Source organism: Thunnus maccoyii, chromosome 15, assembly GCF_910596095.1.
Source record: "Thunnus maccoyii chromosome 15, fThuMac1.1, whole genome shotgun sequence".
Classification (NCBI taxonomy): Eukaryota; Metazoa; Chordata; class Actinopteri; order Scombriformes; family Scombridae; genus Thunnus; species Thunnus maccoyii.
In genome coordinates this window covers 14973489-14996798 of record NC_056547.1, presented here as the reverse complement: position 1 = coordinate 14996798, position 23310 = coordinate 14973489, and the positions used below count along the sequence as shown (strand labels likewise).

Genomic DNA, 23310 nt, shown 5'->3' with positions numbered 1-23310 from the left:
GAGAGAAAGAGAGAGAGAGAGGAGTGGTACAGACGCAGAGGGTGGGGTGATTTTTGTGGTTGGGGCAACAAAAGGGGGAACTGAGAACCGGAGAGTCTGACATTTAACACTAGAATTACCGAATAAAGAAAATATATTTGTCAACGGTCACAACCACTGGAAATTAGATTGGAGGCGATTTGTTTAGTAATTCCTGGAAACTGGTCATCGATGACCTCCCTGTTTCCTTTTTATACAGTGATCAATATTGAAATAGAGCGAATAATACTTGTGGAAAGAGAGAGAGACACACAGAGAGACACAGAGAGAGAGAGACAGAGAGAGAGTGAGTGTGTGTGTGTATGCTGGTGCCACTGATTGCAACCACAAACTGTAATTATTTGCTAATTTGAATTAATTTCTCCTGGTATTATTAGAGGCTTTTTTGTCACAATTTACTGGCAGCACACTGTACTGGACACTTAACTGAGAGTATTTTTAGTTGACTGAGAACTCTACCAATGTGTTTGTTTTATAGATAGCTGTTATTAGACTGCACTAACATTACATTACACTGCACCCTCTCTCCCTCTCTCTCCACACACACACACACACACACACACACACACAAACGTACACACATATGTTGTTAAGAAGTAGAGAAATATTTGTTCTTAATCCAACTGCCTTGAACATGTCCTTCATCTCTAAGCGGCTTTTTAAAAAACACAGTTTTCAAAAACATTACTTTTATTAATTGCAGATTTTAGAAGAAAATGTGAAAGAGATAAAATATTACACATAGGTTTCACCATTTGAGAAAAGCTGGTTGATGCTTTCCCTCGTCAATGGCACACATAGTTTGGGCATTTTACCACACTTTATCAGTGGCCTGGCCCCAAATCGTTCTTCACATGTGGAAGGTGTCAGCTGTCAACTACGGTGATAAAACAAAATTGGTACAATTAGAGAGTTTGACTGGCTGAGGTCTCAGCAGGGCATTAAATATTTTTGCTTATTGTGCACCTTTGATCAGCCAGTCAATTTGGATGTCTAAAGTCTACACAAAATTGTTTCCTGTAAATGTAAAATATGGACAATGTTGGCTCAAATAGCTTCCAGTAAATGCTGCAGAATGTGCCCGTTTCTAAAGTTATTTGTCTTTCTGTCATTTTCCAGGTTATTAAGTTGATGGTGGACTCTGACAACCGTGACTGAGGACCTAAACCAGAACTGGAAAAAAAAAAAAGACAGGACAACAAGAACAGCAGCCTGCTTAAAACTTCTTCCACGGATCTACAACACACTTGATCAAACTCAAAGCTGTATTGGCCAGATGTGAAGCATAAGAGGAGCAACAGCCCTGGACCAAAGGTAGCTGATGCTACGTGGAGTTTCATAAACAGAAAATCAAAGAAGCAGAAACATTTTTGCTCCAATGTTCACGGACCTGTGTGGAGTTACGTGGACCTGATAAAGAAATGGAGGGATATTAGTGCGAGCTCGACACCTGGTTTCTGCTTCCCATTACCGGAGTGGAGTACAGAGGGCCAGTAGCCGAGCTGTGCTGCTGGACGGACCGTTGCGGTGCGGGATCGAATTGAGCCGCTTCAACAGAACTGATGCCAAGGCCAGGAGTCAGCCATGATGTTTTTATAACCTGATGATCAGCAGAGGTAGGACATGTTTATGTTTTAATCCAGTCATTCCAAAAATGATTAATCCCTCAACATAACAGTTAATAACTTAAATAACATGATCTCCATTACTAAGATCATATGACATAAATCATGGAACAAAAATACTCAAAAACATTTAATACCTTAGCTATGCATTAAGGGAAAAAAATAAAGTATTCTTTGTTATGATATGTGTTTAAATTACATTTCTGCATGCTTCGGTAACATTCAGCAATTTGAAGTGGAATCAAATCCCTTAAAACACATTTTTTAATATATCATAAGGTTGTCATTCTGATTTATTGTTGTCAATTGATCAATCTGTTATAGAATAATGAGTAATTAGTGCTTATGAATTGATATCCGATCTCTGTTTACCACATAAACATCTATATTTATCTTGTAGAACAAGCTTCAATTTTTAAGCATTGCTCAAATTTTTGTGGATTAAAAGAATGTTTTATGGTCATTTTTTGGTAAATTGCAAACTTTTGTTATTTACTACCTGAGGGAGTATAATTTGTATGATTTTTTTTTGTTGTTGTGTTTGTGCATTTTTGTGTGGGTGCGCTTGACAATATGACCATACAGTGAGTCATGATTTTTGTTTAAACTTTATAAAACACATAAACACAAACTTACAGTGCATGCGCCATTTTCTTTAGATGAAAGAAAAAAAAAAGTTTCGACTAGAAATCTCGTCTTTGCCTGGAACGGGTACAGGAGATGGGTTACTGAGACTAAACGACTGCTGATAAAATGGTGTTTATGCAGAAAAACAGTTCTATGAGCAGTATTATGAAAAACTGCTCTTAGTCATCGCTGTTGGAGGAAGTGACTGCGTGTGTTGCCTGAAAATGCTTTGCCTTGCGGTGGCCTTAAGTACCAAGTTTATCTGCTTTACTTGTGGAGGCTGAAAAAAAAACGTTTGTATGATCATCATCCGGATTCAGACAAAGATTGTTTCTTTGACGTTACACAGCGATCTCACCAAACGTTACCTGTGCTAGTAAAGTCTGGTGACAACACCTCGGTCAGTTGTTTGATCAGCTGCGTTAGATCACATGTAGTTAGAGTAAAAAAAAAAATGTCAGTCACGTAGCTGACACCAGCTGTGTCTAGTTAACTACCGTAAACCTTTCTGACCTAACTGTTTTTCTCCATGGTTTTGTTTTGAAAATAGTGGTGGTGATGTTGACAAGTGCCACCAGTGAAAACTTATATATTACAGGGGGTGCAGAAGCCACTCTGCTTAGTTGGTGATGCAGTTACAGGGTGATAACGTATACCTGGATGTTTTTGTGCCCGTTAGTCGAATGTAGAGCTTTATTTTAAGTGAATGTAAGGGATCAATTTGTTAAAATCCTTGACTTGAACGGGCTGTTGCTGCATGCAATCAGGACCTACACACACGCACACACACATACACACACACAGGTTATTGTACTACAGGAAATTCATTTACATACAGTTGAGGTTATGTAAGTGTGCACACTAAACTGCAGTGGTTTGTGGTGGAGGGTACATAATAGCAGTGTGAATATTAGATTGTTTCTCTTAAACTACTGTATGTGTTTATGTGTGTATGTGTGGAACAAGGGGTTTTGTATGTTGAGTCATTTCACTGAGTTATGCTGTATGTGCGAGAATCCTTTATTTTGTACTCAGTGTATGTGTATGTGTGTGTTTTTTTGGGTGTGAGAAAGACAGCATGAGTTTGTGAATTTTAGTAAAGTAAGCAGTTGTGTCTATTGATATAGTGATGTGCGGTATGATACTATACACTATATTTTGCTGAATCAGGATTATTGTAAAAGTGTGCACTTCGGGGCACACAAGTACACAGATGTGTTGAAATATCATAATTTGTTTAAGCTTGCTGCCATTTCTCACCAGTCATCAGTTGTACAGTACCAAGTGTAGACACACACACACACACACACACATATACAACTGCTGTGTTATCCTCCGACACCTGTGTCACCACACACACACACCGAAGCGCTCTGTTTCCTTTCTATTTCTCGCACACACACTCCTCTTTTTTCTTGTCTTGCTGTCTCGACAGTTTCCATTGGGAACTGTTTCCACCGAAGTTAAAAAAAAAAAAAAAAATTGTGAAAACTATCAACAGTTTTCAGCGAGGTCCCTGGATTATCTGAAGTAACTGGGACATTATTTCTGGAAAGGGACTTGGGTTTTACAAATGTAATTTTTGAGTGCATTGAAACAAAGTTCCACTCACTCTAATTATATTGGGATGGCAGCAGAGGTCTCAGCGGCAGGGTTCCTAAAAACTCCTCAAATAAAACTCAAACTATCTGTATGGCTAAATACCACTTGGGCTAAGTGGGAAAATATGTTTTTGTGTCATTTGGGTGAACTGACCCTTTAAGGATAAATGCAGGGAAGTTCATTGGCTTAGTGTGGTGTGTATGTGTGTGTGTGTGTGTGTGTGTCCATGATATCAATTTGTGCTTCTTTAAAATTTACTTTATTTCTGCATTTAAATTGAGGTTTTTTTTTAGGTTTTTTTTTTTAGTATGTGTTTAGATAAATGATTAGAATGAGCCTGAGCATGAGGCCTTTTATGCACATGAGTGCGGGCGTATGTGCGTGCATGTTTGTGTGTGTGTTTGTGTATGTTTTTCATTATGTGGTACGGTGGCTTTGCTTGGTGATGTTATTCAGCAGGGCGGATTGCTTTGAGCTGCTTGATGCTTTTAGCTGTGGTCTATGTTTGTGTGCGTGTGTATGTTTAACTGTGTCTACATATGTGCCTATGTGTGTTCGCATGCCTTCAACTGTGTACGTATATACACATGCATACATACATCCGCGCTTGTATGTGCGCGTGCATGTGTGTGTGTGTGTGTTGTGGTATCATGTAGTCTTTGATGTGCTCGTACACGTCAGAGTTGGCAGATTTTTTTTTTAGGGTTTTAGAAAACTGAGGAATGTCGAGTAGAGACAATTCAGTCAGGTTCAAAAGCAAGTTTGACTCTCATGCACACAAACACACACACATTACTAAGATATTCAGGAATTGATTTCTGTGATGTAGTGGCCCAAAAATGAGTTTTGCTCCTCTGAGGCATGTGTTTATTCCCCTTGTTCATCAGTAGATCTCTTTCTTTCTGTGTCATCCGCTCACTGTCCTCTCGGTTTTTATCTCTCTCATCCTGACTCACTCTCAGACACATAAACAGCAAAAGTCACAGTGAAACCTGTTTCAGAGGAAAATGTGTGAACACACAGTATGTATGATAACTACCTGTTGACCTATTTGCACCAAATAGGTCAGCAGGTGGTTCATTGTGTGTACGATGATCTCATCTTTTCACAGCTTTACAGCGCGATGTATTACTATTAGCTCTGGCACACAAACCAGACACAGACACTGGTTTTTGTGTCGGTTTTAGTCTGTGTGTGTGTGTGTGTGTGTGTGTGTGTGTGTGTGTGGGTGTGTGTGTGTGTGTGTGTGTGTGTGTGTGTGTGTGTGAGACAGCAACAAGTACCCATTTATTATTCTGTACATAGGGTAGCCCCCACCCCCACAAACTCACACACCTGCACTCGCACGCATAGCAGGTCTTTCTCTTCGTCCCCTAAAACCCAAACAACAATTTATTCTAATTAATTCCAATTAAGGCATATTAATTGTGCAGACAAAGATTAATAAAGGAGGTGTCACCAGCTGTCATGGCAATTAATGACTTAATTTGTTAGTTTGTTAATGATCGACTTGTTTAAAGGACACAGAATCAATCAAAGATCAAAGTGACAGATGTGTGTGTGTGTCTCAGTCTCTGTCTGGGTGTGGAGATGTGTGTGTGTGTGTGTGTGTGTGTTTTCATTCTTAAATCAGTTTGTCACTAGTAAAAAAAAAAATCAACAAGGGTTTATTGCATTATCACATTGAATTTGTCATTTTCTTTTTGTCTTAAAGTGATTTTGGCTTGTTTTCAGTTCATTTTCATTGGGGCTTTAAATCAGTGTGACATCACAGATAAGGGGCAGAACATAGCCTTCTGTTTTTCTGTTAATTAATTGCATTGTCTCTCACGTATTGATTAAATTTGGGCTGAGCAAACAGGTATATTAGCAGCCAGCCTCCTAACCTGGCATTTGATTTACAACAAAGCTAGAATGCTCTCAAGCCTCAGAGTCACTGAACTACAACAACCATAGAACTGCGAACAGGGAGGAGCTATTCGCACCCTCGGTTCACTTTTCCTACAGACGACGTTACTTCACTCACAGTTTGAGCACCTCTATGGCTTGGATTGGCGTGAAACTGTCCTAGTTAAGTCATCAGCACAAAAGATGAACAACTGCATTAGAAAATATGTGGTTCTTTGGTAAAAAGTCGAAGGCACAAGACTGTGGACGTAAAGAGTTCAGGGTAGAGGTTAATTTCAACTCCCGAGGTGCATTCCAGCAAGAAATATCCAATCATCAAGCTTAAAATTCAGCCGTGTGTGCTGCTGTCGGTGGGCGGAACCTAAAGATTGCGGCTTTGAGAAAACTGATTATACAATCTACAGCGTGATTCAGTTCACTTTTCATTTCTGGTCATTTAACAACTATGGTGCCTCTCTGATTCTTGATAGCAACATTGGCTGAGGCTCATGGGTATTGTAGTATTTTTTTAGCCATCCAGCATGTCAAAATCACAGACAAAGTATCATTTCTCAGAAACAAAGTTTGAAACACTTGAAACTGGTGGTCATAATATAAACCTGTAGGACTGTTACATTATCCAGGAGAGTCCCATGTTTCTATGTTATGTAACTTTGAGCATATTGTGTAAAGAAAAGGTTGAAGTGGGAATACAGAATGGGGAAAAACACTTCCTGAGCTAGCAGCCCCTCCCACTTCACAAATCTATAATGCAGTCATTGCATCATGTCCATCAGTGTATGGTGTTCATCACAATGTGTCACATGTTTGTATTTGTACCTAATTGGAACATAGTCTACCGATCAACTCTTCACACAATGTATAGGAGGTTACCCAGGTAGTCAAAATTGCTCGTACTAATGACAGATTCACGATAGATTTGTCCAAATACACTTCATCCTGTTCCAAACCTCGGGCCACTTCAGTGAATTCAGAGTCATTTGCTCCAGAGGGCCCAAATCATTTCTTCACACACTCTAATTTTCACTTGCATATATGAGTGAAGTTGTAAAGTAAAGTAGGTGGACAAAAATAGTAGAGTATGGTATTTGATCTGCTTTATTTTAGCTGATACTGATCCTTGGGTTTGGCTCGGGACATCTCTCCAGTATGTATGTAAGGATAAAGACTACCCCAGTAACCACCCAGTTGCTTAGACACATGTGGATAACTGACAGTAAACAAACCGTGGGAAACCCTAAATCAATCCTAAATTCGCCACTCACTTGTCCCATCCACCTGTCTCTGCAGCTCGTCTGTAGAACCACTTTATACAGCCAGAACTGACTGGCATTTGTTAGGTGGTTGTTTGGTGTGTTAATGTTCCACTGCTGGTTTTGAGGGCTCTCTTTTTGTCCAGCTTTTCTGGGGGAAAAAATCCATTAATCAGATTAAGAATGGTAACTAGGCAAAGCAGGGGCACTGGACCCAACCTAGTTTTCAAGGCTTCTACCAATTTATCTTCCTCTCTGTCTGTTTCTGTGTTTGTAGCAGAGTTGGGGTTGAAATCCATTAATCAGATTAGGTTAGCAACTGACCACATAGCTAGAGGGAGACCAGACCCCGACTAGTGGTTCTGTATTTCAGCATTATTAAACCACAGAATTACACTCCAAGCCTGTTCTGTATGTGTGTGTGTGTGTCTGAGGCAGAGGCATCTGTTGAATGTACGTCTAAGGATCTGTCTGAATGTTTGCAACGTTGTGTGTGTGTGTGTGTGTGTGCTTATGAGTCTATGCAGTAGAGAAAGTAGTAAGGTTTTCGTACCACAGAGGCACTCAAATGCTGAAGTCTGGTAAATATAGATGACGTTACCGAAATATTTTGTTAATGATTAACACTTACACTACTTAATGCATATCAAAAGCCCTCTCCCACAGTATGTGTATGTGCATGTTTGTTTTTGCTCTCCAAGCCATTAGACCCGCGTATGTGTCACTACTTGCTCTAACGATAACCTGTGCTACACCCATCCACTGACACATTTACTCTTTAAGGATCTTTGCTCGTGTGTGAGGCTACCTGTTTGTGTCTGTGTGCATGCGGCTTGTGTGTATTTCTGTGGGGCATGCACAGATGTGGGTGTGTGTTTTTGTTCAGTTTGGCTACAACTGTGTGTTGTAGCGAAGTGAACAAGTGTTAACAAGCTCAGTGCAGACTGTATTTATTTAATCCATATGCTGGTGAACTATACAGCTGTGTGCTGCTCCTGGTATGTCTGGAAGGAAAAATCACTGCAGTCGCAGCCTTGTCTGAGGTACAGAAATTATTGCCAAGTCAGCTCGAATGTGGCTGTGTATATTGACAAAAACTTGTACTGTTTTTCTTTTTGCTCAAAGGAGCACTTTGCTGATATTTTTTCAACCATGTATTAGTTAAAGTGGTGACAAACCTTTGCAGACTTTCTCTCTGTATCAATGCTATTCATTCATGTATCCTGACATCATAGGGAGAGTTTGGCGGAGAACTCAGTTATACATGCACAGTGGATTTTATAGATTACTTCACATTTTATAACATGTTGTCAGAATCTGTGCAGATCTGTAAAAACACGAATCCACCGCTGAGGAAATGCAACAGAGACAGGCACAGGCTCCGACCGCCGTTGATAGTACTGCTGCCAGGCAGACAGCACCAGCACCATTCCCCGAGACGATAAAGACAGAGCTGCTGGGAGCTGACGGGCTAGTGGCTAGCGGTGGCGCTGCAGCTAGCAGCCAGGCTGCCTGGCAGCAACCACACAACTTGCCAGAACAATAAAAAGAGGGTAGCTGGGGGCTGACAGATAGTTCCAACTGGTAGTTTTTTCAGATCCAGGTGCCCACCAAAGCCAAACGCAGCCGAGTCAGGCACCATGCTGCAGTGAGTTTCACAGTAGACTGCTGTGCTTGTTTGAGTGTGTTGCCAGTGCCAGTGCAGAGGGAGCATGGGTGTGTGGAACAATGCAGGCACAAAATTGTCATCAAAGATAAACAGGAAGAAATAAGCATTGCCAGCAGCAACATGAGATGTTGACTGAGTATTACTGTAAACATATACTGTGTTTGTATATGTCCAGCAATATATCATTTTTGATGTGGTGGTTGCTAACGCTGGTTATTCCTCCTGCAATAAATAGGAAAGATTTCAGCACTTGGGGCGCACACTCAGTGGTGAAAATATTATATGACGCTATGATTACTATTCACTTTCTTTAAATATTAAAGCTTCTCACAGTGAACGCTGATTTGTCTTAGCAGGAAAAGCACAGGAAACTCCATTTTTATCATTACATTGTTGATGACTACGTTTAGGTGTTTGACAGGTATAATGAAAAAGGTTTATTTTCTATTGGAAGCCATCTGAAAGAGATTTGTTCTACTTTATTTACTCAAATAATTTCCTACCACTCAATGATTTCAATGCATTTGGAGCAATTTTAATACAATAGGCTTTCATGCAGAGATGAGGATGGATTATAATGGCAACCTTTAATTTATATTATGTGTTTTATCTTTATAGTTATTACCTTCAAATGCCAAAAGATTGTATTATTCTATTAAAAGTGTTAAAAACTAAATGTATTGAGTTAGTTTTGTGTCTTTGTGAGTTATGGGAAAAAAACTGTGGATGTCGAGCACTACAGTATTCAGTGTGCATGTGTGCGTGTGTTTGTCTTAATGAATGTGTTTTCTGGTGTGTATGATGAAAGAGGCCTGTGTAGCCTGTCAAGTATGTAGTAGTTATACATTGTATGGTGTGTGTGTGTGTGTGTTTCTGTTATTTATTATCCATTCTCATGAAAGACAGAGTCTCTCTCGGGGAGATGACTCAGTGTTGCTCTTTTTCTCTGCGTCATGTCTTACAGAAGTCACTTATTTGGTCTTAACGAATCAATGCTGAGTAAGTCGACCTGGAAAATCAGACACTTTTGACTCCAGCTGCTTTGGGTCCCTCGGATATGTTTGACTGCAATAACAAACACTGTTGAATTTGACTCCTGAATCCTTTTGGAGCCAATTGTCAGTAATGGAACATGAAAAGTTCCATATAGTTAAAAAGACTGGAGGACCTGCTGCGTCTTTGACTACGTGAAGAAAAAGGGACATTTAGTGATTGGCAGAGAAATGGATTTAGAGAAAATAAACCTGCGACTGAAAGATTGGATGAGAATGTTTTTTTTTTTTAACATGATTACTGTCAAATACTTCCAAAGCCTTTGCTGTATACTGCATTGATATAAGTGCATAAAGACGGCATTAAACTGAGCTTAGAGTAAGAGAGAGACAGATACTAGACCGAATGTATCACCATCATCAGATGAATGTTAGGATGATCACAGTTCTTGGTGATCTCAAGGCAGACTTAATAAGGAGGTGTCTGTGCTTTGTTTAGTCAAGATCTGCACAGGTTTGGCACAGGATCCTGCTTCAGGACTACTGCCGTTTAGGTTTTCATGTAGTGAAGTTTGACTTAACACTTTCCTGTTGGGTGACTTCTTATTCTTTATTCTTGCTTATGTTGTTGTTTCTTGTTTCAAAGGTTGGATTTTTGCCAATCATTTGTTGTGATTTCATTCAGTCTGATGCAAATCTCTTATCTCAAATCTTTAAAACTCAAGAGGGCTGTTGACAGTCCGTTGTGTAATTCAGTGAAGCATAGTTCATTTTTGTTTGGCATAAGACTTCCAATCAGCTCCGCCGGTTGTTAACTCGCAGACTTGGTAGAAATTCATATATCTGATGAGACTTTCTTGTCCATATATGCTACAGACTGTGCTAATGACACTATACTGATTTATTAGCATAGTCTTTACCTTTACCATACAATTCATGACACATCTTTCATCAAAAGTTGTTAGATTAGTTAGAAATAAGATGCATGAGGTACATATATTCCACTTTGGCAGTCAGGCTAATTGTTATTTTTGATAGCACCACTGTCTGATGCCAGCAAGTCAAATATTAGCTGTTATATTAGCCAGTATAACTGGTCGAGTTCCAGCTTTTTGCAGACATCTGCCCCAGCTGCTTAACGGAGTAGATTTACAACTGCCTCTGTTGGAATATTAAGTTGAAAACCTACTTTTAGACTGGGGAAAATAACTAACCTCTCTAATGGATAAGTGCCCTAGAATGCTTAATGCTGAGCCTTAGCGTGTGTGTGTGTGTGTGTTTGAACGCGTGTGTATGTGTGTGTGGTAATCTCCATGGCAGGTTCCTTGCCATTAGTGCACTGCTGAACAAGGCAGCAATTCATTCAGCAGGTTTAACTGTCTGGTGTGTGTGTGTGTATGTGTGTGTGTGTGTGTGTGTGTGTGTGAGAGAGAGAGAGAGAGAGAGAGAAAATCTGTATATGTGGTGTGTGTATGTGTGTGTGTGTGTGGCTGTGTGGCAGGTTTCTAAGTGCAGAGTGTGTGTTGTTTTTGGAGAATTGTTTCCGTGCGCCTGTCTGCACCATATGGCCCAATGTGGAAAAAGGCCCCTTTAGGGGTCTGTGTGTATGGGAATATGTATTGTGTGTGCGTTTCTCTCTCTCTCTCTCTCTCTGTGTGTGTATGTGTGTGTGAGAATGTGTGTACAGCGGTCTGGTCTGCCCAGAGTGAAGCTGTAAAAACAAAAACGTCTTGAGAAAAAGAAAAAAAGACTACATTTCGAGCAGTGATGTCAAATACTACCTTATTCTCTCTCACTCACACACACAAACACAAACACACACACACATGCACACACACATGCACACTCGCAAACACAATCACCGATCTGCGAGTTACTTATTTTTTATCTTTATCATTTGATCTTTCGTCACTTTTGTTGTTTCAATAATAGCGTCTCCGTCTTTAGTCGTATTAGCTTTAATAGTCAAGTCTGATGCAGTGTTTTACTCCAATTACACTTTCTATTTTTACTCCAATAATTACTTTCTTTCTTTCTTTTGGAATTGTTTTTCACCTCTCTTGTCATTTTAAATCTGTTTTTTTTTATTTTTTATATTGTTCTCAAATTGGTGAAAATAATCACTTCAATTTTTCCTCCAGTAATCACTTAATTTTCCCCTTTTGTTTTTCATTTGTCTGTTTTGTTTTTCGCTTGTCGTTTATTTTGTCTAATTGGCGTAAACCTCAGGGCTGTGGTAATGACTTCTGAGGTTAACGAGCTTCTGCTAACAATCACTCAGTCACACACATGCACAAGCACCCACTTGTGCAAGGGTGCACACACTTACGTGCGCTCTCAAGTAAGCGTGTTCATACATATAGAGATGTATGCTTATAAACACATTCACAAGCATGACACACACATTTAGAGACTGCCATTATCACAAGAAACCTGTCACATTTGATTCATGAAGCTTGCTTACAGCTTCAGTTTGAGTGTTGGATCTGAGATTAAAGGTACATTTGCAAGAAAAATTCCAATTAAAGTACATGTACATATCAGCACGTTTCAGTATATAATATGTGCTGGCTGTAGAGAAATGAACATACACTCTCACTCTCACTCACTCTCATACCTAAATACATCAGCAACACCATCGAAAAGATATATATGGTTGTCTGAAGGAAGAATGAGTGTTTATTTTTAAAATTCACGTGAAATAGAGATGGTTCAAAGAAAGAGAGAGTTAGCAACCAAAAATCAATTCAATTGTATTTAGCAGCTGCATGAAAAACGGCAATCTTTTTCTTTCTGATGTGTGTGTGTGTGTTTACATTTAACATTTACCATCTGTTGAGTGCTCAATGCTCAGCCAGTTTAAGGCTACATGTAACAAAACATCAATACTGATGCAGTTAAATAAAATGTCAGTTGAAGGTTAATATTCTCACCACATTGCCCCCCCAAAAAAAGTGACAAACTTCACTTTTTCTGGTTGTTTTCTTTGGTAAGTGGCCACTTATCAAGCGCGATACCACTCCTTCTCGTCCCGGCTTTCTACAACTCAGCGTTTTCGTTATTTTCTGTTATCAGCATACCTTGTCATGCGTTATTTCACCTTGTAAACCAGAGCAACTTTCCATGTACAAACTTAACCAAGCTGCTAACTTAATTGCAGCATTATATTCTAGCTACCATGCACATCGACCATCATGTAGTTTTCCTCCCTTTTAAATTATATATTTGAAAGTGTGACCTTTTTGTTTTATATACATATATACATATAAACTTTCCTTGTATTTAATGGGAGTTAATACAGTGGCTGGTGTTTGGCCAGAAAACATCAGCTGTGCTTGAACACATTGTTTCTTACATGGGGTTCCCGGCAGCATCTGTGTATATTGTGTGTTATCACTAAATTATTTGCTATACACAAGTTATCACAGAGCCCTGGAGTGACCGAGCCACACAGGTGTCTAAAACATCCAGCTGGTCAGTCCTTATAAAACTTACAAAGCTTTCTCTTTACCTCAGAAGTTGGATGTATAGCTTTGAGATGCTAAATTCCACTAAGCTTTATTGATGAGAGGAATCTGACTTGAGTCTTGACTGCAGTCTCCTGTTAGTTCTCCTGGTGTGAACTCTGCCTTAATCTCTCTCTCTCTCTCGCTCTCTCTGGTATCTTGATATGGTCTGTGTTCTGCAGCGACTTCTAAACATTTACATTTCTGCTTTCAAGTGCTGTTTATATATGGCTCTTATCTGCTATCTAACACACACGCGTGCACATTCAGACAGGGACAGACGGTGAATCAAACCTTTAGTCGTCCTGACAGCGGGACTGTTGCTATGTCCATAATAGGACAGGAGGAGAGAGAAAGGCAGTAAGAGAAAAGAGTGCCACATAGACAGAAGGAGGGGGAGGCAGATAATTTGCCACCAGAGTGTTTTGTGGGGAGGTGAGGCGTGGAACTTTGGTGACTTTAGCTCATAGGCTTTTTTGTGATACTCTACTGATCCCCCGTTGTGAAATTTCTCTTTTCATCTCCTCTCTTAGATTCTAGCCTCTGCTACAAGAACAGAACCCCTGGGGCCGGCAGGGATTCGGTGTCTTGCTCAAGGACACGTTAGCAGGGTGGATTTCCTATAGTCACGGGGGAGATAACTTGGCCCTCTGGTTGAGAGATGCTTTAGTCACTCTGCCACCTTGCCATGCTATCCTTGGCTTGTGTGCTCAAATGCTGCCCCATGTCGATAAACTCTTGACAAATTTGTGGAAAAAAAACACCTCTGGGACCACTGGTTGCAGCCTCTCCTTTGCTCTGTAGGACAGGACAGAAGCTGTGCAAACAGAGGGTGAGGTTTTAAAGTGGTGGTTCCCAAACTTTATGGCTTACAACCCCCTAAAACAAAGCTATGTCCACTCGCGACCCCTCATCAAAGACTGCATATGTCTAAAGGGTGTTAGCAGTTAAATTTAATAGTGAAAGAGCAATCCTTCCTTCTCAGATGATTTGAATTAAAACTGAAACATTTAGTGGATTAATTAAACAGAAAAATAATTGTCAACTATTTTGATAATCAATTAAGTCATTTGAAGGCAAAAATACCAAAGATGTCCTAAATGTAGCTTCTCAATTGTGAGCAACTTCATCTTTTCTCGTTTTTTTTATCATTGTAGGCTCAATATATTTCGATTTTTGGACTGTTGCTTAGACAAAACAAGACATTTGAAGAAGTCACCTCAGGCTTTAGGAAACTGTGATGAGCATTTTTTTCTGATTCAGGTTTTCTGACATTATTTCAAACAATTATTCAGTTAATTTGGGAAAATAATTGGCAGATTAGTCAATAATGAAAATAATTGTTAGCCGCAGTCCAAATTTGATTTTTTTTAAAGGAGTGAAGTCATCCAGTAATTCACAAGAAAGAAAAAGCCAAGAAAAGAATAAAAAGGTCTCAAAAAGTAAACATAGGTCACTTCCTTTCCTGTTAATTGTCTCGTGACCCCTGCGATTTACCTTTCGACCTCTTAGAGGAGTTCCTGACCTTCAGGTTGGTAAAAACAGCTTTAGGACCAGAACTGCACCTGGTTTAGGAGCCGCTCACAGTCGATCCTGACCTCTGACCTTCCTGTTAGACCGAGACAAAACAAAAGAGAACGCTGCTACTAGAGATTGGTGGAGTATCACATCAGACAGGACTACTTTTCATGAGATCAGCTGGTGACACATTGTCAGACGGCTTGAAATCGACAATGTATTTGTTGTTAACTCTATCTGTCAGCGCAGATCTGTTTTCTTTTGATAGAGGATAGTTGAAGTTATTGCTTCAAGGGAGATGTTCCATGAACAGCAGGATAATAGAGCAAGGTAGGCCAGAGCCTTGCAACGGGTGAAATTATGGTGAGGGAGTATCAAGGAGCAATGCATAGAGAGCAAGAGAGAGAGAGAGAGAGAAAGAGAGAGAGAAAGGAAATGATACATAGGTGGAAAGAATCTCATCCCTGCTCCTGTCTCACACTGGCTTTCTCTTTCTCCGTCTCTGACACATTTGCACACTTTTACATGTACGCACACACACACTATAATTGAACAGTAATTGAACACTTCTTATCTGCTTATCTTTCCAAAGAGGTTCAAAGTAAAGATTCACAGACGCTGTGTGTGTGTGTGTGTGTCTGTGGGTGTGTGTGTGTTTGTGTGTGTGTGTGTGCGTGTATGTGTGCATGTGCTGTCTGATTCTTATCATAGTGTTTGACTCAGATCTGCTTTTAAGGCAATGAATTCACATCTCGTCCTCCTTCTGTCTCTCTGTCTCTTCCCTTTTGGGCTGTCTTTCTAAATCTCTTCCCAGTCTCTTCTTGTGTTTTAATATCTCTCTCTCTCTTTCTCTCTCTCTCTCTCTCTGTCTCTATTCCTGTCTCTCTGTCTTTCTCTAAAGTCAAGAGACAACCTATTGTCAAATCGAATTGCCAAAGCAGAATGAAATATGACTAATAAACGGTCAGTTTCCTGTGTGACATAACATCAAAGTTTAAATTCATACTCTGGACAAAGTGTCTCCTCTCTCCCCTCTTCTCTCTCTTCTCCCTCGCTCCAACTTAACTGACTGTGTTAGTATCAATTCCTTCACATTCCCTTATTTTTCCTCCCTATATCTATCCTTTATGGCCACTCTCCTTCTCTCCCTTTGTCTGTCTATCTTATCCTCTTTCTCTCTCTCTCTTAGTTACATATTCTTTGTATTCTTTTTTTAAAGATTATGCCTGTGTACATTCATACCCAGAAATATGCAAAGTTACGGGTTTGGCAAGTTTAAAGATAACAAATAGAAAGAGTGCAGGAGTTAATATTCGCCCCTGTCTCTTTGTCTGTTAATGTTATATGTTGTTGGTTGGATTTTTTTGGGGGGGATAGATGCATGTGCAGATGTTTCTTTTCGCATGATTTCACATTTCTGAATTGTTGCCAGGACTGCGGTTTCTTTTTGACTCATGTGTAACTGAAGCGTGATGGCACAAAGATTAAATACCGACAACAGGTAGTGATTGACAAGAAGGCAGATAACTAAAAGGCAGGAAGAGGGGAACAGTCAGTTGTATCTCTGGCTAATTTTAACTGTCTGCAGTGCGGCCAGTGTCCGAAATAAACTTTTTGACTCATCTGCCAAGGGTAGACGACAAAATCCACTGACCAAGCATATTTTTTACTGGCCAAAATACTAAATAACTTTTTGTGTCACATAGACAGTTTAAGGGAGAGCTGTGATGTAGAGTAGCTGACGTTCCGTACAGCAAACGGTGCCGCGAAACTAGGAGCGCTTGAGATGGTCCGTGGCTGCCGCTTCGTCATGCTCCTACAGTTTCGCAGCCCTGTTTAGACGTGCGTAAAAAAACACATATGTGACTACACTTACCTGCATGTGTGGCGGATAGCTTTCTGACATTTACTCTCCAAATGGAAAATCTACCCGCATTTGGTGCTTGGCGGGGTGTTAACTTCAGACCCTGGCTTTGGCCCCCGGGGCTGCGAGACATTTTCTAACATGCGGAAGACACTTTCAGCTGTCAGTTGAATTGAAAATTGAACATGGAAAAATGGAAGAAAGTCTCACCAGCACACGGAGGATTATGCTGTTTTTTTTTTTTTAACTGTGTGTGTCATTCATCAGTGGCATAGATCAGAGAGAGATTAGAGAGAAGAATAAAAAGAGATGAAAAGAAGTGAAAGATAGAGGGAGGGGCTGAGTATAAAAAATAAGAGATGAAAGGATTTAGGGTGTAGTAACAGCTAGATAGGTTTAAGCACTAAACTCTTGTGTTTGTGCGCGTCAGTGCCTGTATCTGTGTGTATGTATGTGGATTTTTAAGGGCGTATCAGCAGTTAGATGGGTGTGAGAACTAAAGATGACATACCTATGCTCTTATTACTGATCCACACCTGAATCTCTTGTAAATCTATGACCTACTTACGGTGTCCTGATCTAGTTGAGAGGTCGCATGACTTATCCTCCCCACACACTTAGAAGAGGCTGATAGGTTCTGACAGAACAGGCAAGATAGGGTGTGTTAAGCTTTTTTTTTCAGACGTGACCATGTGATCATTTTTGACTGCTAACTAATGGAAATTAAGCGCGATATCAGTCTTTTTTTTTTCTAGATTCATATCTTTTGGCTTCTGCTGCTGATAGACACTGTATGTTGGTATCTTTTTTCACTCAGAATCCTAATTACAGCATTTTGACAGGTAATAATAGCAAATTTTACAAGAATATTAAATGATGATAGCCTACAGACACACAGAAAGGGCCAAATTGAACTTGCATAACAGAGATGCGTCACCTTTTAGACACTATTCGGGTTCAGTACAGCAGGATGTTTCAGCTACATTAAATTACTCAAAGTGAATTTTGCTCACAGCACAGCAGTTCTCTCTGTGTCAGGTCTGTATCTGTACGCAGTGCCAGGAAACCTACATGATGAACCGTGCCTGTTACAGGTATAAGACAAGTCAGGTATAATAGTGTGTCAGGATATGATAAAAACTTTGCTCTTTATGAAATTATTATCAAAAGTGCATTGACGGGAATGCCCTGGTAGCCAAATGGTCATTGTACATACCGCATAACCGCAACATCCCTGATTCGATTCCAGCCAAGGACCTTTGTTGCATGTCATACTCATCTCTCTCGCCCCTTGTTTCCCATCTGCCTCTTCACTCTTCAAAAAAGCAAAAAAATGCCCCCCAAAAATCTTTAAAAAAATGTGTATTGGAGAGGGGATGCCGGCGCCTCCACAATACACGATTAAGGGTCGATAACAGTCTGTCGATATTTCAGTCAGAGGATCCGTGTCGAGACAACGCTCCCTGAATAATTGCCATCTTCATCCCACTTACAAAACCTCCCCGTGCTCTTTCCTCCTCCATAAAATCATCCAGAGCTCCCTAAGTCAGATAATCGCCGGTGATCGATTTCAGTTTATATGGTGCGAACGGAGAATTAGATCAAATCAGGTCAATGTAGATAACGGTCACCTCCTGTGTATAAGCAGCTGTGCGGATAGTGATTTTAGGTTAACTTAATGTCTTTGATTTGCACCTTACACGCTGGATAACACACAATCCCACAATCCCTGACACAAAATATACACATTTACTTTAGAAGATGCGTCCAAACCATTGTTATTTGTAGACAATCAAAAGCCATGTTTACTGCGTCGAGCCACTGTCTTGCAGATGACTGAAAAGTGTGGGTCTTGGGCAGCCTAGGGCTTTAAGATGCTGACTGTATAATCTGGTTTAAGAGATTGTTGCGTGTCATCCTCCACCCCTCTCTCCACTCATTCCTCTCAGCTCTCTACTGTTTAATAAAGGCACAAAATGCAACCAAAACACTGAAAAAAATGAGAGTGTAAATCAGCAGTGAACATCGATTGAACAAGTTTTAGCTTAAACCTGTGAATTCTGAGGCCTTCAGAAAATTATGTAAGCTCAATTTGTTTGTGGTGCTGCAGGAATTTGCTTTCACAAAGGCCTTTTTCCCATGTGTTGTGAACTCATATAAAAGAGATTTGGGGAATTTTAAAAGGTTAGAGACATATTTCATGTTCTTTTATGTGAAGGCACCCACTAATATTGACTGTTATGGGAATGCAATGCCCTTTAAAGCCAAACAGCATTAATCTGCTGATCAGGGAAACTGAGAAAAACAAGATTCAAGAATTTATTTGCCATCTTGTTGTAATGAGCTGTTTATTATATGCCAACATAAAATGGGGGATTTTTCTTTTAATTTGTGAAATCAAATATCATGTCTGGACCCTTCAACCCTAGGAAATACAACGTTTTGGCTCTCTGGGTTCGACTCACACATGAGCCACTGTACCTCAGTTCTTTTAAGAGACACGTCATAATTTGATGGATTTATTCATGAATTTTGCGGTGATGGTTTTATTCAGCATCTCTTGGTAATCCGTTCTCTGCAGGAAACCTCTTGACTGCATTACATTACATTTCCATGAACAGTGCAATTAGAATTCCTACGACAGCAGCGTCCATATAGTTTGAGTTAACAAGGACCACTTCTTTATGCACATTGCTGGTAACAGCTCCCTTCTAAAATTAAAAAAAGTGAACATACACACAGAGAGTAGCTTTTGAGGTGAAACAAGAATATTGCATTGTCTTCCATATATGTGTGTGTTTATACGTATGCTTGCAGCTTTTGTATACACTTCTTCAAATCTATTTATCCCTAAAATCCCTATTACAATAAGCCTAAACAAAAGTCTTCAAATTAATCTAAACTGTACTCTGTGTATCAGTATGCAGTAGTGTAACTGTGTGTGTGTGTGTGTGTGTGTGTGCGTGTGTTATCTTGAACTCTGATGTCGCAACGACCGGCAACTTCTAATAACACAGGAAAGTTCACTGTCTGTTTCGTTAGTATGTCTGCGTGTGTGTGTGTGAGGAGGGTGAAGATGAAAACGGTTGGAAAAATAAACGTGTGACTTTTAGGAGAGATGAATGTGAGCTCACAAAAAAAAAAAAAAAAAAAAAAACCCACGGACATTTCTTTTCCCCAGGCAAACCTTCTCTGTCACTGCACCGCCGGGCGGTAAAGTAACAGCCTTAATTAGGAAAAGAACTTGTAAGAGGAAGAGAAGATTTTCCTTTGACTTTCCCGAGGTATCCAACGTGTGAAAAATGTGACACCTGCACTTATAGAAAGAATAAGAGCCTGAAGTTAAAACAAAAATGTGACACTTTTTAAAAGAATTTAAGGCCTCCTTAGACTTTGCCTGACAATTTAACTCCACTCTTAGAGGCTGTGTCTTCTATAACTCCTAGAAATTCAAACGTAGGCTTTATGTATTACCTTTTTTTAACTCAAATTGATACATAGAGATTTGCAAGAACTTTTCAGTGTATATCTTTTTGTAGCCTCTGTAGCCTGATTATCATGCCTTTGCTAGGATTCATTTGCTTATTGTTTTAGCTGTAATTGTACAGTCCTGCTGCCTTTGTAAAACAGCTCCTATTTTTGTTATTGCTGTAATTTTTCTAGTTAATTTTCATCCGAGGCAGAAAGATTATGGTTCATTCTGTCTTGTTGAAAAGGTTTTAATGCAGAGTGGGGTTCTGTAGTAATTCTCTTAGAGCTAGTTGTCTACCTCTGTAGTCCCTCTGGGCAGGCTAAGAGTCTCATAATCATCCACTCTGTCTGTCTGTGTGTATCTGTGTGAATGTGTGTGTGTATGTGTGTATCTGTCAGTTGTTATGCAGGATAGAGGAAATGAAAGCTCAGACTGAGCCCCAAGGCTTTCTAAACTGTCTCAGTGTCCTTCACATGCATGTGTTTCTCTGTGTGTGTGTGCGTGTGTGTGTCTTTGAGTGTGTGCACATGTGTGTGTGTGTTGGGCTGAGCACATCTGCTCCCATAAATAAGTGTGTGAGAAAACACGAGTTAGCGCTGAAAATGAGGGAAGAATACACTCATATTCTTTGTCTGTCTCTGTCTTTTATACTCAAGTACTCACACGCACGCGCCTGCACACACACACACACACACACACACACACACACATGCACGCATATGTGCATGTACTGTATGCACACAGTGTAAGGAAGTGAATTAATCTCAGCTTTTATTGTGAAACATTGGGCAGTGCTGCCACCTCCTTCCTCTTTTTTGTTCTTTGTGTGCATTAGAGTGTGTGTGTGCGTGTTCACTAACTATTGTCTGTGTGTTTTGTCATCACTGTGTGATTTCGGTTTTCTGTGTGTTCATAGTGTTTGCGTGTGTGTGTTGGATACAATTTTAAACTCTCTTTCTTAGAACTGACAACGGCTTACATTGTGGACAATGTACAATATATTACATCACACAAGCGCTGACGGCTGTTACTTTTATGTGCTGTAATTGTCTACTCTCATTTCAAGCTCATTGCGACCCAGTTTGTGTGTAATTTCCTGGTTGTCCCCCAGCAACCCCCCAACTCCGATCACAGGAAGTTGAGAGGAAGTTGTCGGGTCTTCACTACACGCACACACAAACACATGCACACACACACACAAACACACACACACAAACACACACACACACGCACACCTCTACCTCCGCCAAAACTTTCACACCAGTAGGAGAAATGGTAGTGGGGAGTGAATAAAAGAGTGAAGAGCAGCGAGAGAGAAGGGGAGGGAACAGTGTTCTGGTGTGATAGTGTTTTTTTTTTTCATGTGTCTCTCTTTCAAGTGTGAAAAAGTCTGTCTGTTTCTACACCTCTCACTCTCTCATCTTTTCTTTTTTGCTCATGATTCTCTGTGAGGTATGTGCCACTCCTCAGCAAACTAAACAGGGAGGATAAAGAGTTTCACAGTGTGTGAACACACACCTCAGTAACTTGGTGATTGTCTGATTTCTTAGAAGCCCTGTCAAGAAGACGAGAGAAAGGATTAAAAGAAGTGGTTAACCCAGCTGGATTTCTGCTGGAGAAACCTGATTTTGTGGCCACACTTAACTGGGTTTCTAATGGTGTTTTAACATGTACACATGCATATGACAAAGAAGGCAGTGTGGCAGATATGGAAAGAAACCAATAATAAATCATAAGTCATGAGTCATAAGTTAAAACAAAACAAACAAAAAAAATTCAGTGGTTAAAGGTAGGAAAACCCACACTCAAAGCATGAAATTAGAGCTGCAACATTAGTTGATTAATCGATTAATCGGTCAACTGTATGTTAATTGGCAACTACTTTGATAATGGAAAAATCATTTAGTAATTTTTTAAGCAAGTCTAAAAAAAAATGTTGTTTGTATCTTCTCAAATGTGATGATTTTATGCTTTTCTTTACTTTGCATGATAGTAAACTCAATATCTTTGGGTTTCAGAGTCAAAATAAGACATTTTAAGAAGTAACCGTGGAAATTATAACAGGCATTTTCACTACTTAGTTGACTAAATGATTCATCGATTCATCGAGAAAATAACCGGCAGATGAATTGATAATGAAAGATAATTGTTAGTTGCGGCCCTACTTGATGCAGGGTTTGAGCCTCAGTTCCTCGCTATGTGGCGCTGAACTGTTTCTGACTTTTTGACTGTTACAGTCATTGTTTGATAAGTGTCTCTTCCCTCAGTCTGCCGAGTTAAACTGCTTCTCAGAGTTTCACTGTAAACAAGTATCCTCAGACAAACCTCATCACTCTGTCTTTGAAGACAAGTATACAAAATCAGAACCTCAAAAAAGTAACACAGTCCTCTTCAAAAGGGGATGTTTCACAGTATTTAGATACATCTTAAGCTGTGTGTGCATATTTGTTGAACCCAAGCAGAATCTTCTGAGTATTAGTCAGTATTTTTTTTATCCTAGCTAAGAAAAGGCTCTTCAAACAGACACCTCTTTAATACAGTATTTTGAGGATTTGGAAGTCCCTCTTCAATTATTTATCAAACCCTACTTATGATGTGTTTTTCTTTGGTGTGCATTTGAAGTTTTTTCGATTGTCTTTTTGTTGCAAATTTTCACAATGTACAAAATCCAAACAGTACACTATATCCAAACTAATCCCAAGTTTCTACCCGGCCTGCCCACCTAAACAAACCAGACATGCACCACTACCTTAAAGTCAGTCATCTTATACACTTGCCCAAGAGGAGACACACACAAGCAAATAAAACAACAACAAACAGACAGACAGATAAACACACAGTGACAGAAGGAGTCAGAAGTTTATACTTATTATAGGGTTACATTCTCTGCATCCATTTTTTCTGCAAATGTCAGGAAAGACTGTCAAATTGCTTAAAATCTCAGACACTTGGAGAGAGTATCTTATCGTCTCTAACTTGAGATATTGCATAACCACTTTGATCCAGTGAGAATGTGTGGGAGGGAGGGTGTTTCCACCTGAACAGTATAAGTTGCCTGGATAACAAAGTGCAGAAGGCCAGCATGTTGCACTTACAATTACTTAGATGCACACCCTGTAGTACAACACCAAATAAAGCAATAGAAAGGGATGGATCCATTGGCTCCTCCAACATCTTTGAGAAAGTACGAAGGTAGACTGCCAGAAATGATGTAATCTGGGACAGAACATATATA

At 39.8% G+C, this 23310-nt stretch overlaps 1 protein-coding gene across 8 annotated transcripts in view; it reads left to right on the top strand.

Annotated features, from left to right (window-relative positions):
* The window catches only part of trps1 (trichorhinophalangeal syndrome I), a 139437-nt gene that overhangs the window by 33395 nt on the left and 82732 nt on the right, over positions 1 to 23310 (top strand). For all 8 annotated transcript variants that reach the window (XM_042435247.1, XM_042435248.1, XM_042435249.1 and 5 more), the window contains one exon: positions 1159 to 1655. In XM_042435247.1, coding sequence (XP_042291181.1) covers positions 1643 to 1655 — 13 coding nt within the window. In that variant the 5' untranslated portion in view covers positions 1159 to 1642. The remainder of the gene's footprint in view (positions 1 to 1158; positions 1656 to 23310) is intronic.